Source organism: Microplitis mediator, chromosome 7, assembly GCF_029852145.1.
Source record: "Microplitis mediator isolate UGA2020A chromosome 7, iyMicMedi2.1, whole genome shotgun sequence".
NCBI lineage: Eukaryota > Metazoa > Arthropoda > Insecta > Hymenoptera > Braconidae > Microplitis > Microplitis mediator.
In genome coordinates, this window is record NC_079975.1 from 983,849 (window position 1) to 1,001,764 (window position 17,916).

The following is a 17,916-nucleotide window of genomic DNA, read 5'->3' on the forward strand; positions in this document are numbered from 1 at the left end:
TCAGGAATTAATTTTATCAATAAATGAATTAATTGGAATTTTAATAAAATTTTTGGTATCACGTCGATGAATTTTTGGGAATATGTTATTGGCGATAATCAATAAATTTTTTTTTATAAAAACATTATTGTAAAAATTCTTAACACTGAAATTTTCTTGAATCGAGTTTCAAATTTATAAAAATATTCTGTAGCATAAAAAATAAATTGTAAGAGAATATATATGACCCACTGTAGAAATATTTAAAACACGAGTTCATAATTATTTCATTAGAGGATTTTTTGAATTGTAAAAAAAATGTATTTCTTAGAAAACTAAAAATTTGAACTTTCAAAAAATATGAATCTCCATTTGAAAAAAATTTTCAGTGCGGCTATAATTTTTTCAATTAATTTTTGTTGGAAATCTAAAGACGAAGTAGTTGAAAAAATATTTATTTGAAATTCATTTTACGAAATTTAATGAGATTGCGGTAACTATTTGAATTATAATTGAATAGTTTCCTCAATGAAATATTTCGTTGCTGTAATATTTTAGTGGAATATAAGAAAATATTGACAGTTCAAATAGATGTTTGGAGGTCGATATCCAACAAAAGAATGAAAAAATAATGTCGCAGCCTGAATGCCCGGTCTGTTATTTATCGATTTAACGATTATGATAACATATAAATTTGAGAAATATTTGTAATTGTGAAACAAGTTATTTAATGATTTTAATTTACACATACACATCTTGATGCATTATTAACAAGACGGCGATGATAAATTGCCAAATAATATTTATTCAAGTGGTGCGTCCACTGTAAGTAGAGATATATTAAATTAATAAACTGATAATTCATAGAAGTTGAATATAAAGTGCGTAGCGATCGATGTTTCGGTACACTGTCTTCAAGTGATTTTGCTGAGCTTCACTCTGCTAACGATTCCAACAAAATGATTAGCTATAAATTTATATATTTAATTCTCTTGGTCTGCACTGCGAGTCAGGTAAATTGCTATTTTATAATTTTTATTTAGAAATAAAAAATTTTTATTTTTTATCATAATTATTTTATTATTTATATTAGGTTTTACCAAAACCTTTAACGGAAACTGGTGGAGGTGTTGGTACTGGTGGAGATACTGGTACTGGTGGTGGTGTGGGTACTGGTGGAGGTGTTGGAACTGGTGGAGATACTGGTACTGGTGGTGGTGTGGGTACTGGTGGAGGTGTTGGTACTGGTAGAGGTACTGGTACTGGTGGTGGTGTGGGTACTGGTGGAGGTTCTGGTACTGGAGGTGGTATGTCACCAGGAGCAGGCATGATGCCTGGAGGTGGTATGGCACCAGGAGGTGGTATGGCACCAGGAGGTGGTATGGCACCAGGAGGTGGTATGGCACCAGGAGGTGGTATGGCACCAGGAGGTGGTATATTACCAGGAGCAGGCATGATGCCTGGAGGTGGTATGGCACCAGGAGGTGGTATGGCACCAGGAGGTGGTATGAAACCAGGAAGTGGTGCAATACCTACAGGAGGTGGAGCTGTCGGCGGGGGTGTAGTCGGTGCTGGAGGAGGTGGAATCGACAAAACTCAGTCTATCGCCGAACATATCTTCGAAATCGCTGATTACGTAATAAAATATTTTTTTTATTTCAAATAAATATATAAATATATAAATTAATTAACTAATTAAATTACTAATTTTTTATATTTACAGCTCCTCGGCTGCGACGATGACGACGACGACGACGATGATGATGACTATTACTACTGGTGGTAACCCGTCAAGACTTTTCAAGCTAAACAATATTTATATTTATCCAGCAGTCGAGTAATTCATTATCGTTATTTTTATAATCACCCACGTTAAGCTCTACCGCCTTGTTCAAACATTTTTTTCCCTTTGTCGACGGCCCTCTAGAAAATATATTTTTTAATAATAAAATTATTTCCCTATTTTTTAATAATTAATTAATTACTTACAATTAAAATGTACTAGTCCTTATTATTAAATTAAAATTTTCATTTTTATCGATAAACTTTTGTTCTTATTTTTTAATTTTTTCATTCATTATTTACATCCTAAAAAAATAGTAATTAATTTAATAATATGTAATTACAATTAAATACAAAATAATAAGAATAATAATTACCTGTTAAGTTACAAAAATAAATTCAGATACATCTATACGATTTTTTTACGTATTTACAAATGTAAAATTACCGCGCCAAGGAGTCCAGTTAAATCTCCTTTCCTGTAATAAAGTAATTGAATAAATAATAAGTTATTAAAAAAAAAAAAATTGTTTATTACCTCCGATGAAGGTGTACTCCATTCACTGTAATTATCTTGAATATTTTCTTCCCGCTCGTCTTGATAATTCAATTTCGAAGGTCTGTAGCTCTCGTAAATGGCAATAAGATAATCTGGTATCAGGCACATCGGCACAATTACTATCGTCAGCAGCCAAAACGACGGCGATAATATTAAATTAATAAATACTCCAAACATTTGACCATTGTATTGACTAAATAATTTAAAAAATTATTCATTATTTTGATGTCAAGACAAACAATAAAAAGTGACTTACATATTTATTGACGAGTACGCAGCCGCGACGATAAAAAAAAGTAATTCGGAAAAAATGATACTAAACACAAATGGAAAAGTCCAAAATAAATTCCTAGATAGTAACTGCAGAGTAAATGAAAAAATGGATTTTAATTTTTGTTTTAAATTTTGTAGAGGTTTGAATAGTAAATTACCTCTAAATTAGTGACTAGTGTTACCAAGTGAAAAATGCATGTATTGAAACACGCATAATCAGCCATTGTATTACCGCTTAGATTTATTAGATTCATATTAAAATACGTGTAGGTTCCAAAGTATATTACACCTGTATGCCATAGCGCTGGAAAATTTTTTTATAATTCAAAGATAAATTGTTTTTTTTTTATTAATAATTAATTATTTTGATTACTAGGAAAGCGCGGGCAAAATTTTTTTGAAAAATTGTATTGATCTATCGTCTGTATTTTTACTCCTTATAGGGGAGGGTGGGGCAGAGCGGCCCCCCTAAGCCAATTATTACTTTTTGTGGCTTTCAACCATAAGATCACTTTACTTTTGTCCTATTTCGAACGAATTTATGGACATTTTGCCAAAATTCTGAAAAAAAAAAATTTTTTTGTGGGGCAGAGCAGCCCCCCTCCAAAAAGTGATAAAAAAATTTTTTTTTTTCGTTTTTTTTTTTTTTTTTAAATTGTTTTCATCATTAAAAATGCATTTCTTTCTCTTGACAACTATTTTTGGTTTTATATTACTCGAAAAAAATTTTTTAAGGTGTAATAAATCGTTCACTCTCGATTACCTTAATTACTAATTGTTATTTAATAAAAAAAAAAAAAAACAATTCTATAGTTTTACTTTATTTCAAAAATTTATCAACAAAAAAAAAAATTTTATTTTTATAAATTTTTAGTGACCAAATTTGCCTCTTAAATAGAGAAACGGCCGAAAAATATGAAAAAATAATTTTTTCGGAAGTTTCGGCTGGTCCATCTTGCCCCAGGTGTTATGCGTAGGGCTAGAAATGTGGAATTATGATAATTTTTTTTTAATTTGACGATAAAAATATGAAAAAATCACTTTTTCGAAATTTTGGGCTAGTTCATTTTGCCCCAAATGTCATGCGTAGGGGTAAAAATGCGCAAACATATCAGATTTATAGTAATTAATCGAAAGAAAAAAAATTTTTTTTTGATCAAAATTTCAGGAGGGTCGCTCTGCCCCACCCTCCCCTACGGAAAAGTAAAAAAATTTTGTTCAGAATAGAGAATTAATTTTTTTTCATTACGTCAAAATTATGCCTGGCGTTTTTCTAATTATATTTGTTCATAAGTTGATAATTAATTCATTAAATAAATTTAATAGTACCTAAGAACAACCAAGTAATTGTTTGTTCAATTGACAGCAATCGATTTTTTTTATTTAATACATAATACTGTGGATAGGTAATTAATTTATGGGCTGAATGATCTTGCGCGAGTAAACCAAAAGCAAGAACTGGCAATGACGTAAACAAAACATTGAACCCCATGAGAAAAACACTATCGTATAATGCCTAAAAAAAGTTAATTAATTAAAAACTCCAGTACTACTTGGCGGGTCATCAACTTACTTGAGAAGAAAATCCGTTGGAAAGTCCAAAGAAAATTTGCGGCGTTATAAAAACGACATTTTTGTAAAAAAAATACTGAGTTAATATACTCAATCTTATATAATACCAGTGGCCATGAATTAATAACGCACGTTTTAAATACATAAATTTAGCAAGAGCGAAGTCAGCATTCATTGAAGCTTGTCTGCCTTCTTTGCCCATAATACCGATACCCACGTGCGCTTCTTGAATCATTGATACGTCATTACCTCCGTCACCAATAGCCGCCGTCAGAGGATGTCTAGCCGAGTTTTTAATCAACTGTACGATCTAAATTGTTAAATAAATATCAATTTATCTGATAATTAGATCTTTTAAATGGCAATTAATTATGTGATAATTTATATTGAGGTCAAATGTGTGAAATTTAATACACGATCTTACTTCGGATTTTTGCAACGGCGACATACGGCAGCATACAACTGCGTCGCAAGTCATTCCGACGATTCTCAATAATTCTGGACAATGATTGTAAGCTATCGCCATACTCATGCCGTCCATTATTAATCCATACTGTTTATAAGGCTCTAATTTCATTTTCCGTCTTGAAAAATTTTTAATTATTTGGTTTATAAATTAAAAAAAAAATAGATTTTCATTAGAGGTGTGCGAATTGTGTTTAAATCGAATCGAATAAAACTATTCGATTGGAAATTCAAACCGGACAACTCGAACTATTTGATTCAAATCCGAATTTTCAAAGTAACCAAAAGTAATAATTTCGTAAATTCGTATCTGCCCGAGTCGAAATTTAGAGCCTTCTAAAGTCGGACCTATTTCGGACTTGGAGGCTCTAAATAGAGTCTGTTTCTATGTTAAATTAGGTCCGATTTTGGTCCCTGAGGTGCTTCAAATTTCCGTTTTCGGCACTTGCGGGCTCAGTCTAGGACCTGATGAAAATTAAAATTAGGTCCGATTTAGGGCCTGTAAGCCCTGGTTTATTGTAATAATGAAATATTAATAATAATCATCATAAATTATTCAATTGTAATGAATCCAAATTTATTACGGGACTAATATTGTCGGACTTGAAGGCTCAAAATCGGACCTCTCAGTGAATGTTAGGATCTCCGGGTTCAAAGTCGGAGCTACAGGACTACAGGGCTCTAAATCGGATCTATTTAGGGCTAGAGGGACCTATATAGGCTCTAAATTTCGACTCGGGTGAGTTCAATTTACCTCTGAAAAAAATTTTAACTATTGGAAAAAATATCAGAATTTTGACTCGTTTCGAAAGAAAATTTACAAATAATTTGAAAAATTCAAAATTTCGAGCTATTCGCACACCCCTAATTTTCATAAATTAAACTTACTCGTAACCGGTCAAAGTAATGAAACAAAGTTGTAATGTTTTTTGTCCCATTAGTCTGAGTACTTCAGTACCACTTTTAAAATGCCCGCATGAAAACGCGATATTTTCAGCTGTCTCAGCTTTATCGCCGGTTAAAACCCACACCTGAAAATAATCATTTTTAATTTTCCTCCAGATTTTTCATATTTTCTTTGATTACTTTTATATTGGCTGCACGGAGAGATTCCAATGTTTCTTCTACACCTTCCTGGAGACTGTCCTCAATACCCGTGGCCCCTAACAACATCATCCCCGTCTCGATAGACAAGTAGACTTCTTCTACAAGCTTAGACCGCTCTGGGCCGATTTTTTGCCTCGCTTGCTCTGCTAGACGGATAAATTTATCGTATTCTTGGATCGTTAGTTTTTTGCAGCCTACTACGAGTGTCCTTAGTCCTCTCTGCGATAATTAAGTAAACGATTGATAGTTATTGATGAATAATCAAAGGTAATTCTTTATATTACTTGTGAAAAATCAGCGACATGCTCTTCAGTTTGTTGGATTTTTCCTTCATGCATCAATGGAAACATTTCTGAGTCAGCGCCTTTTGAATACAGCCATAATTCACCAGCTGAGTCTTGTACTATTACTGACATTCTTTTGCGCTCTGTAATTTTAATTTATTGAGACAAGTAAATTTATTAAAAAGGGTAAAATTTTAATCTAAGAAAAAAATTCCCGTGTAAATTTTTTGTTTATAAAAATATGATTTAATTTAAAAAAAAAATAATGCGCGGCAAAATGGGTCGACTTTAAAAAGTAATTTTTAACATGACCCATTTTATCCCTTTTTCAAAAATATTGTTATTTTTTATTTACCAGAAGTAAATTCCAGCGTTTCCAAACAAGTGAAATGTAAAAAACGATCTCCAGCTTTTATTTCCAATAGATCGGCTTCATATTTTGTCAAAATAACTCCGCATCTGGCGCTGGCTTCGACCAGAGCTTTTTCATCGGCAGAAGCTGCCTGATATTCCGGCAAGCTTGGGTCCATCAACAGTGAACTGTTTACTCTGCGGATGGTTTTTTGTCGAAAACTCTCACGAAATGCTGTGCGGCGAGCGACAACACCGTCCATGACAATCGGCGGCGCAACGTGGACGGAATGACAGAGCGACAATGCAATCATGAAGTGCCAAATTTCCGGCGGCCAGGTCATTACTTTAATCGCCTCATGTTCATTTCCGTTTGCCGGTAATTCGTATATTTTTCCATTGCAGTCTTTCTCTATGTACATTTTGCCGTCGACAGTGCACCGTCGAAAGACCATTAAATTTTCTGTCAAAGTCCCGGTTTTGTCAGTCAATAAATACTCTATTTGTCCCAGGTCTTCATTTAGATCAGAAGTGTTCACCAATGCCGGCTGATCGGTGCGCTCGTCGTACATTTTTGAGTCCCAGTGGAAAAATAATGAGCCCAAAAATTTTTGTAGTTCTGCAGAAATTGAAAAGAATTTTTTTTAATCAAACAATAAATTAATTTATTAATTACAATTATTATTGATTAAGAAAAAAAATAATTACCAACAGTAACATAAAGTGAAATCGGTACGATATAATTATAGAGAATCGTAAAAGAGAAAAAATCATGAACAATTTTTGAAAAACTAGTTCCGCTATTCTTACCCAGGTAATAATGCAACTGCTGATTATAATCATTAAATTGTTTCAATACAGTCGATATTATAATTTCTAATATTAATACGACTATAAAAAATATCAGGTACAAATTAATACTCCTAAAAAAAATTTACTCGTGTCAATTAGTTGCATACTTTTAGAAAAAAAAAAATGATTAATTATTTTTACTTCTCGACGGTAGAAAATTTATTTGGAGTTTGTTTTGAGTTTAGAGAGAGTTTCGTATCAGAGCCGGTGTAAACGGCAGCGCCAATTATGAACTCAGTGTCCTTCAGACGCGACCCCCGTAGCAATATGTTGTCAATTGACAGGAACCCAGAGGACAAATTGTCTTCGGTGAATTTTATTTCTATTTTCCCCTGAAACTCGTAGAGGTTTGAAAGCGGGTGCTGACAAGTGACTAGACACTCCATGCTGACTATTTCTTCGACTGGTTTATTTGATGTCACTTTTGGCACTTGTAGTGTCTGAGATATTTATCAAAAATAAATAAATGAAAAAAATTTACTGATTTAATTAATTTTTTGTTACTTTTAAATTCGATTCGCCGTCAAGATTTGATGTCGTTACGTAACATGAGCCGTTTGATTCACTACTATAAAGTAAAATAATATCACAGGGTAAGTCCTCATCTCTAGATACTCTCACTAAATCACCTACAATTATTTGCTCACATCTAATCGCCTATAAATTAAAATTCATTTATTAATAAATAAAAAATTTAAAACCTAAGTAATTTTTTTTGCTTGTCTTTTTATAAATTTTTTCTATAAAAAGACAGAAGCGTGGGCTCGAACCCACGACTCCGTGCTTTACTCTCTAAACATGAATTAGTGGAAATTTCATCAATTACGTTAGTGAAGCAGTATTCACTTCATAATCAGTGTATTTAAATAACAAATTAGTGAATTCTCACTAATAAATTTAGTACTATAATTTTCACTAGCAAATTAGTGATTTTCACTACTGAACTAGCGATATTTTCATAATTTCTACAAGTCAAACTGTTATTCACTTCTTAATTTACGAATTTCACAATTTCACTAGTAACTTTAACTAGCAAATAATTAAATATTTTACTAGATATAAATATAATTAATAATTATGGTACTATTTTTAAAAATTTTAATAAAAAACTTTCAAAATAGAAGTACAGAAAAATAATATATTTATATGAAGAGTACGTCAATCATAACATCACGGATTTTTTATTTCTTCATCAGTCATTGTTTGGTGTCATAACGAATATACTATTTACACTCACGCGATCACATGCGTAGATCAGCGCAGTGGATAGCATCAAAGACTTTAAATCGGAAGGATGCAGGTTCGAGTCCAGCAGTCGCCGAGATTTTTTCATCAATCAAAATCATGTATACTTCCTCTAAGTAATGATTCTAATACATTAATCACATTTCGGATCTAATTACAAGTATCTTATATTTTTTTTCGCAATATAATATTTTTTTTCACTGATGAAATCAGTGGGTTCCCATATTCACTTTTAAATTTAGTGGATTCTCATATTCACTTATCAAATCAATGAATTCCCTTATTCACATATTCATTTAGTGAATATTCACTACTTCTGCGTGGTACGATTGTAGCATTGACAATTAGTGAATATTCACTTAAAATTAGTGAAAAATCACTAATTTATATTTAGAGAGTAGTCTCTCCGCTGAAGGTCTTAAATTAATTATAAAAAATTTAAATAAAAAATAAAACATACTTGCATACATTTATTACGTATAACAGTAACGGAAGTACCATTAACACGGTAATCAGATTGGTGTCTCAAAAAATCTTCATACCCTTGCTTACATGCTGTTACTAGAATTACAAATACTAGGGGTAGCAATGTAGTGAATGGCGACACCGGCGATTCAATGGACATCGCGATTATCGCTGATAGTAAAAAGTAAAAATTTGCTACTCGACGGAATTGTTCGAACAAATTTTTTGGTACAAAATTCCATACTGTGTACTAAAAGTAATAACAATAATAATTATTATTATTATTATTATTATTATTATTATTATTATTATTATTATTATTATTATTATTATTATTAATATTATTATTAATAATAATAGTAAAAATATTACAAGACTTACTTTGCTCGATTTAATTTGATTTTTTTGAAAAATATAATCTTCTGGATTTTTAGTAGGATTTATTGTAAAAACTCTGTGCTCACCAAGTATCGATGTACTGTTACCCTGAGAAGTGAAATTACTTTTTTTAAAATTATTTAGAATAAAAAATAACAATAATTCGTTCAATTGTTTAAGTAAAATAAAAATATCAATTGAACGTAGTCGGATTGACTGTCATTCTAAACTTAAAAACAAATTTTAAAAATATATATTGATAGATATAATATTGTGCAGAAAATAAATTTAGTTAAATGATTAATTTATAATGATTTAAATAAATATATAATTAATGAAAAATGTTTTCTATACTACGTTCTTTTAAAATAATTAATAATAATAATTTATTTAAGCAGTTGTATCCAGTTATAAGTAAACGATTTAAACGTCAAAATGAAACGTTTCTTAATCCGACTAACGGAGCGTTTTTGGAAGACATTTATAATTCGTGGCTGAGAGATCCCCAATCTGTTGAAAAGTCATGGGATCGTTATTTTCGCGCTTTTAATTTTTCTTCAGGTATTTTTATCTGGTTTATTTATTTAAATGACTGCTGTGTTTTTTAATTAAATTTTTAATCTAAAGGTCAAAAGACTTTAGATGTCGATGCAACGATTCGCGCTTATCAGGTAAAAATATTAATTCATCATCATAGGGTTCAAATTTCAGGTTTTCATTTTTACACTAAAAAAAATTACAAATCCTGATTTCAAAAAAAACTTTTCAATGCCTCAATTTTTATTTCAATGAAAAGTGAAATTGGATTCAAAAAATTGCGGGCATTTTTGCCTGAGACTGAACTGAGTGCCCCCTAGTAAAAATACGAGTTTATTAATAGGATCAATTGCTTATAGGCTCGAGGACATTTGATAGCAGACATAGATCCATTAGGAATCCAGAATCCGGAAGCGTCGAAGCTCCAAGGAACTCCAACCCCAGCACCGGCAGTGGTAGTTCGTCGTCACCTGGAAGGAATAACGGAGGCAGATTTGGATCGTGAACATTCTCTACCAAATTCCTTGACGGTAATCGGTGGTACCGAAAAATCATTAACTCTCCGAGAAATTCTTACGCGACTCAATAAAATTTATTGTGGGCATTTAGGACTCGAGTACACTTACATTCCAGATTTTGAAGTGGTTCGTTTATTTTTCAGCTAAAAAATTCTTAATAAACTATTTATGTCAACCAGTTGGTTGGTTTTTTTTTTTTTAAATGCAGTTGGATTGGTTGAGACACAAATTCGAAGTTCCAGGGGCATGGGAGCTGCCAGCAGATCACCGTAAATACATCTGGGAAAACTTGATGCGCGCAGTAACATTTGAAAGTTTTTTAGCTAAAAAATACGGGGCGGAAAAGCGTTTTGGTTTGGAAGGTTGTGAGTCTTTTGTGCCAGCAATCGTGCAGTGCTTCGAAACCTCTGCAGAACTTGGAGTTGAGACCGCGGTAATCGGGATGGCCCATCGTGGACGATTGAACACTTTAGTCAACATCTGTTCCAAGCCGATGCATCAGCTTTTTGTTCAATTCAATCCGATTCCTATGGAAGGACTGGGCTCCGGTGACGTCAAATATCATTTGGGAACTCATTCTGAGAGATTTCTTGAAAGGTAAAAATCGTAAAATAATTTTTCATTAACAAATTCAATTTATTTTACTAGATAATATGTTTCAGAAGCAGGAAAAAAATTCGCGTTGCAGTCCTAGGTAACCCTTCGCATCTGGAAGCTGTTTCTCCCCTGGTCGTGGGTCGGGTCCGAGCGGAACAAGTGGTCCAGCGAGATTTCAAAGGGAAGAATTCAATGGCGGTTTTGGTTCACGGAGACGCGGCTTTTGCTGGCCAAGGAATTTGTTACGAAACAATGCACTTGACTAATTTGCCTGATTACACAACCGGTGGTGTCATTCACGCTGTCATTAATAATCAAGTAAATTATCTATGATAATTATTCATTTACTGAATAATTACAAGAACGGGCAAAATGGGGCGCTCCAAAATTTTTATAAATTTTTTTTCTAATCATTTAATGCAACTAAAGATTATTCCGCCCAACAAAAATTTGACAACTCGATTTTGTCCCTTTTTTTGTTAACTAAAAAAAAATTGTAATTATCCGTATAAATACTCAATAAAATAATTGGCTCGATTTGAAAAGTAAAAATTGATCTAAAGAAATTTTATCTTGAATAAAAATAAAAATAATCTTTCCAGATTGGTTTTACAACAGATCCACGTTATTCACGTTCGAGCGCACACTGCACTGATGTCGCACGTGTCGTCAACGCTCCCATTTTTCACGTACACGCGGACGATCCCGATTTGGTGGCTTACTGCAGCAAAGTCGCCGCCGAGTATCGGTAATTGACGGCTGATTATTTGATAGTTATTAATAATTTTTTAAAATTAGTTACTAATTACCTAATTATAAATTATCATTAATTATTTTATTATCAAACGAGATTTGTGTCATTGACATTGACTTTGTTTTACAATGGAACCTTATCAATGTTGTCGAAAAAGGATTGTAAAGATTATTTTGTAATGATACATTTTTTTATTATTATTATTATTGTTATTTATGTAGAGCGACTTATCACAATGATGTTGTACTCGACATCGTTGGCTATCGTCGCAATGGCCATAACGAAATGGACGAGCCCATGCTAACTCAACCATTAATGTACAAACGTATCAAATCTCATCCCAATGTTTTGAAAATTTATACTGATAAATTATTAGCAGAAGGAATTATTGACGAAACTTTTATTAAACAAGTAATTTTTTTTTTTTTTTAATAAATAATTTTTCTTAATTAAGGGAAGACGGCAAAATGGGCGCGAAAAAAAAATAGCGCAATTTTTTTCCGGTTCTCATATAAATATGACTGAGTCTTTACAAAAATTAATGTAGGACAATATGGACCGGCTAAATTAAAAAAAAAAGAAAATTTGTACACGAAAAAAAATGAACTATATAAATTAAAAACGACAAGTAAAAAAATGATAAAGTGATCAGTAAATACTATCATTCTAAATAGTAATGTTTTATTTATGATTAAAAAACGTGAATAATTACAGGATAAGTATGAAAATTTATTGTCTATGCAAGAAAAATTACTCTTTGTACTTTAAAAATCATAACTGATACTTAGAAAATTGACGACTCGTAAGATAAAATTTATTATTTGGAATGTTAAAATTCCCCATATTGATACCCGGGTTCCGGGTTATAATTTCAAACACTAATTTTTAAAGTTAATTTTTTTCCGTGTAGGTGGCCTATTTTGCCACTACCCTTATTAACTATAACTTGTAATGATAATTATTGAATGGGAAATTTGATCAAAGGAAACGGAAAAATACTTGGAACACTGCGAAGCCGAATTTCAAAAAGCCCAGAAAATAAATAAAATGCAGATGTCCGACTGGCATGACGTCCCATGGACTGAATTTTTCGCGAACCAGAAGCCGGAAAATAAAATTCCCCAGACGGGAATAAGTCCCAGTGACATAAAAAAAATCAACACCGCGTTCTCGACTAGTCCAGAAGGTATCGAACCTCATGCGCAAGTTCTCAGAGTAATGGAAAGAAGAAAAAAGTTAATTAACGAAGGACGGTTCGATTGGGCAATGGGTGAAGCTCTGGCTATTGTTAGTTTACTAAAAGACGGTTGTCATGTGAGATTGTCGGGTCAAGACTCGGAGCGCGGTACTTTTTCACACCGGATTCATATTATTCATGATCAGAACCGCGATAAGACTTGGAAAAATATTTTACATAACATTTATCCCAATCAGGCGCTTTATACCGTTACCAATTCACCGTTATCGGAGTTTGGAGTCTTAGGTAAATATTTACTACTTTAAAAATCACTTTAAAAAAAAAAAAAAAACTTTTTTAGGCTTTGAATTGGGATACTCAGCTTACGATCACAATACATTGACTCTTTGGGAGGGGCAATTTGGTGATTTCGCAAATAATTGTCAAGTAATTATTTCTTATGACAAAACTATTTTTTCTAAAATTCAAAACCGGGCAGCGAAAAATTTTTAAACCGAAAAAAAAAAATTAATAATAGTAATAATAATTTTGAAAAGGTCGTGATCGATTCACTGCTCAGTTCTGGGCAATCGAAATGGGGAAGACAAGTAGGTCTAGTACTTTTACTGCCGCACGGAATGGAAGGCCAAGGACCCGAGCATTCCTCAGCGCGACTAGAACGATTTCTTCAGCTGTGCGACGACAGTACTCACGTGTCTTGTGAAGAAGACTCCAAAGCAACGCGAGATGAATCTCCGGATGACGTAATGACCCGACAGCTTTTTGAGGTCAATTGGATTGTTTGCAACATCACGACTCCCGCCAATTTGGTTCATATTTTGCGCCGTCAAATTCTCATGCCTTTTCGCAAGCCCTTGGTAAAACCCACAGCTTTATTATCATAAATATATAAATATATATTCAATCGTAAAACAATCAAACATAAATCACACTTTACTTATTTAATAAAACACTCGAACAAATGAATCATTTAACACATATCGTTATCTCGCGGTTTATCAGCTTTTGACAAATGGAAAAAAAAATTTTTTGATAAGAATTAACGCGGAAGTATAATTTTTTATTCGCTTGCTTTAAATTTTACGTTAATCTGGACAATTTTTATCACTTGTATTTAATGGTTTCCAATTTAATTATTGTATTATTGTCGATAATTAATTAATTAATAAATTAAATAAACAGATAATAATGTCACCGAAGTCGCTGCTGAGGCACCCGGACGCCCAGTCAAATTTAAGCGAAATCGAAACTGGAACTTCATTTGCGGCAATTTATCCGGATTCATCACCGACAATAATAGCACCAGAGGCTGTTAAAAAAGTTGTTATTTGCAGCGGCAAAGTTTATTACGATCTTATTGCCGAGAGGAGAGAAAGAAAACTCGATGAATTAATAGCAATTGTCAGGATTGAGCAGATATGTCCCTTTCCATATCACTTGGTAGCCAAGGAAATTTCAAGGTTTCCTATTGCCAAGGTAAATCAGTGAATGGTGAATAGAGTTATTGTATGTGCTAGTAAATGGCTTCATTGTCGAGGCCGTTTCATATGCAAAAAAAAATTTATCCATAATTAACATGACGTCATTGCGTATTTATTATTATTATTTTACAATAATTAGGAATAAATAAGCTATTTTATACTTATTTTTTTTATTGTTCAATTAACCGATAAATTATACGTAATACTTGTTATTTTCAATTTAAACAACACACTCATTGACGTTATTACTATTTAAGTGGATATTTTTATTGAAAAATATTTGCTACTTAAAATTTATTTCATTGCTTAAGATTAGTATTCATTGACTATTTCTAAGCAATTTTTAAAGATAAATAGACATCTAGGGGGGTCACTGAAAACGAAATTTAATTTTCTACAATTTTTGACTCTTTAAAAAATTCTGTAGGGTCGATAGTTTTCGAGATCTGGCGGCTTATACAAAAAATAAATTTTCATAGTTAAAAAAAAGTGTTTCAATTTAAAAATGGCTGTAACTTTTAAACTAATAATTTTACGCGCTTTTTTATAGAGACCAAAGTTGTAGAAAATTTAATTTTCTACAATTTTTGATTCTTCAAAAAACTCTGTAGGATCGATAGTTTTCGAGATCTGGCGGCTTATACAAAAAATAAATTTTCATAGTTAAAAAAAAGTGTTTCACTTTTAAAATGGCTATAACTTTTAAACTAATAATTTTACGCGCTTTTTTATAGATACCAAAGTTGTAGAAAATTTAATTTCCTACAATTTTTATCTCAGTCAAAAATGTCGTAGAATCAATAATTGCTGAGATATCTCATCTTAATTTTAAAGCTTTCGTGGCAGCTTGCATAAAAAAAAAACGAATTTTAATTTTTAAAAAATTTTAGATAATGTGGGTGCAAGAAGAACATCAGAACCAAGGTGCATACTATTACGTCCGCGATCGCATTGCACTGGCATTAGGATTACCCATAGAAGAGATAAGATACGGAGGCCGCGCACCATCGGCCGCACCTGCTACAGGCAGCAAAATGATTCACCAACAAGAAGTAAAAGATTTTGTAAACACCGCCATGAGTATTGAGTAATTTAGCTTACATAAAATAAGTTAAGTTAAAAAAAACTCACGGATAAACATAAATACCGCTTGCGTCTCTTAAACCAAACAACCGATCCGTCAATAGAGTAACGATTCATTTTTTAAAATAATTCTCCACTTGTCCAATTGATCTAGCTCACATTGTATTCACCAGCTAGATCTCAACTGTATTATTGACTCAAATGTATGATATTAATGATGTACAGATAGAAGGAGGAAGCGATATATACGTATATATTTAAGAATAATAAAAATGATTTATTATTATTATTGGCAATCAATGAGAACTGGTATTGAAAGGTGTCGATTGTCAATTCAACCAAGTGTTAATAATTGACGTAATATATTCATGTAATACTTAGACACGTGTATTTATATTTATTATTGTTATTATTTATTTATTTTTTATGGTAATTAAAAAGTGGCCGGTTGAATAAATTTCATGTAAAAACTTACCATTGTTAATTTTAATTAAAGTAATAAAAATTATTCAATAAAACTCAAAAATCATGGTACGAATTATGAGCAATTTATTTAAACGTCCAGTTATTACTTATTTCGAGTAAAGTACTTGTTATAACTGATAGATTGTCGGTATCGGCGTCATAATGCACAAGCCAAACGACATATATATCTAATATTGTTGGCGATAAGACCTCTGAGAAGCCTTCTTTATCACGACCACTTAACCATTTTTTTTTTTTGAATTTTAAAAAATTTTTCACTCAATAGTGGACATTAGAGACACTTTAATTTTTTGACAATGGATGTAATTATTTGAAATATTAGTGAGGAATTAAAATTATGACGTCAGCTAATTGATTAATTATCAATAGATACCTTGACTTTAATTACTTTTATTTATTAAGTCCATTAAATGTTCTCGTTATAATTGACGGGAATTCTGCTATTAAATCTTAATAGCTTTTGAAAAAATATTTTCATGGCTTTTTATAAATATGGGTAATTTTTTATGAAAAAAAAAAAATAATTAATGTCAAGTACTTTTAGAAAAAAATCAGTAGCAAAAAATTTAATTATTAATTTATTAATTAAAATGAAATTCATTTTTCTGCACAGAAAAAAATAATTTCTTGGCGCAAGAAATTTTTTGTACTATAAATTGAAAACAAAAATTTTCTTGAGACAAGAAAAAATTTCTCGGTTCAAAAAATTTTTTCTTGCTCTAAAAAAATTTATTCTCGCTCCAAGAAATTTTAAATTTTCAATTTATAATTCAAAAAATTTCTTGAGGCAAGTAAAAATTTTTTTGGGACAAATAAAAATTTCTTGCACTAAGAAATCCTTTTTTTCTGTGTGGTTGAATATTTAATCAAAGAACGAGGAAAAATTTATTCATATCCTTTATACATTTTTATAACAAGGAAAATTTAACGACGGTATTCTAAAAATAAAATTAATGAGGATATAAAATTTTTACTCCACTTTAGTTTATTTAAAGGAAAATTTTATTGTCGGAATAATTTAATTTTATTGCAGGTCATTCTAAAGATAATTTTACGGAGAAAAAAATAAAGAATAAATATTTTCTTAATATCGAAATACTCGAGCTATAAATTTTTATTTAAAAATTTTATTAATCAGCATCCAACTCCGGAATTAATTTATTAGTTTATAAAATTAATAAATCACCGAGTTCAAATATTTAAAAATAATTGATATTTTTTTAATCGTTTCCTTTGAAACGATCTACAATTATATATATTTCATATGATAATTACTAAGTAATCAACTGACTTTACTCTGAAAATAATATTTATAGACCGAAATTGGGTTTTTAATTATAGAACTGCTGATAAAAAATAATTTCGATCATTTCATAATTTTATGTAATCAAAAAATTTAAATATTTTTAACTTCCCGCTAAGAAAATTGTAAATTTTCAAAAAATTCGGGAAGTTGTTGGTTTCGGTCCGATTTACGAAAATCGAATTTTCATCAGATGTCGACGTTTTGAGGTCCTAGGAAGCTATTTTGACTAATTTCAAGATGATGTCCGAGTGTATGTACGTACGTATGTATGTAAATACCTGTATCTTTTGAACGGATGAACCAATTTTGAACTTTAAGTTGTCATTCGACGCGGCTTGTCAATATCTTGAAGCTGTAAGAAATTGAGCTTGATCGGTAAGGCTCGTTCAGAGATATTCCAAAAATAAAATTTTTTCAAAAATGTTTTTTTTGGATAACTTTTAATGTACTCGATGGATTGATTCCAAAATGGACTGGGATCTAGAGCTTTATAAGCCGCGTCGAATGCCACCTCGACCATCAAAATCGGTTTATTCGTTCAAGAGAAACCGTTGTCGAAAGAATTAAATATCTCAAAATCGACTCGATAAATCGAATTCAAAATTTGATCAGCTTTAGATCTTGAGAAAACGCATCGATTGCGA

General features: G+C 31.4%; 4 protein-coding genes across 8 annotated transcripts; 3 read left to right on the forward strand and 1 right to left on the reverse strand.

Moving 5' to 3' along the window:
• Positions 1-431: 431 nt before the first annotated feature.
• Positions 432-1,842, forward strand: LOC130671422 (uncharacterized). Of its 2 annotated transcripts, XM_057475306.1 has the most exons (4): positions 432-992; positions 1,073-1,337; positions 1,446-1,615; positions 1,703-1,842. In XM_057475306.1, the coding sequence occupies exons 1-4, from the start codon at positions 939-941 to the stop codon at positions 1,763-1,765; spliced, it is 552 nt and encodes a 183-aa protein (XP_057331289.1). In that variant the 5' UTR covers positions 432-938; the 3' UTR covers positions 1,766-1,842. The 2 variants fall into 2 exon arrangements, with proteins under 2 accessions (XP_057331289.1, XP_057331288.1); XM_057475305.1 differs by having other exon boundaries at positions 1,073-1,615.
• Positions 1,764-13,743, reverse strand: LOC130671403 (phospholipid-transporting ATPase IF-like). 2 transcript variants are annotated; one of them, XR_008990517.1, is made up of 19 exons: positions 13,609-13,743; positions 9,316-9,420; positions 8,930-9,184; positions 7,729-7,881; positions 7,366-7,664; positions 7,081-7,295; positions 6,377-6,991; positions 6,022-6,164; positions 5,717-5,956; positions 5,519-5,661; positions 4,590-4,749; positions 4,167-4,475; positions 3,923-4,109; positions 2,752-2,897; positions 2,577-2,680; positions 2,300-2,513; positions 2,139-2,240; positions 1,969-2,067; positions 1,764-1,902 (listed from the first exon to the last, which is right to left on the reverse strand). XR_008990517.1 is itself a non-coding variant. In XM_057475275.1 (18 exons), exons 1-17 carry the CDS (start codon positions 13,729-13,731, stop codon positions 2,184-2,186), a joined length of 3,468 nt encoding a protein of 1,155 aa, XP_057331258.1. In that variant the 5' UTR covers positions 13,732-13,743; the 3' UTR covers positions 1,764-1,902; positions 2,139-2,183. The 2 variants fall into 2 exon arrangements, 1 of the variants encoding a protein (XP_057331258.1); XM_057475275.1 differs by lacking the exon at positions 1,969-2,067.
• LOC130671405 (2-oxoglutarate dehydrogenase, mitochondrial-like) lies at positions 9,452-13,619 on the forward strand. Of its 3 annotated transcripts, none has more exons than XM_057475278.1 (9): positions 9,452-9,873; positions 9,940-9,983; positions 10,209-10,493; positions 10,576-10,964; positions 11,030-11,282; positions 11,567-11,712; positions 11,940-12,129; positions 12,703-13,201; positions 13,453-13,619. In XM_057475278.1, exons 1-9 carry the CDS (start codon positions 9,654-9,656, stop codon positions 13,617-13,619), a joined length of 2,193 nt encoding a protein of 730 aa, XP_057331261.1. In that variant the 5' UTR covers positions 9,452-9,653. The 3 variants fall into 3 exon arrangements, 2 of the variants coding, with proteins under 2 accessions (XP_057331261.1, XP_057331262.1); XM_057475279.1 differs by having other exon boundaries at positions 13,257-13,496; XR_008990518.1 differs by having other exon boundaries at positions 9,453-9,873; positions 12,703-13,342; positions 13,453-13,514.
• Positions 13,744-14,104: 361 nt separating the features above from the next.
• Positions 14,105-15,534, forward strand: LOC130671428 (2-oxoglutarate dehydrogenase complex component E1-like). The gene is made up of 2 exons (XM_057475312.1): positions 14,105-14,392; positions 15,288-15,534. Exons 1-2 carry the CDS (start codon positions 14,105-14,107, stop codon positions 15,486-15,488), a joined length of 489 nt encoding a protein of 162 aa, XP_057331295.1. The 3' UTR covers positions 15,489-15,534.
• Positions 15,535-17,916: the final 2,382 nt, after the last annotated feature.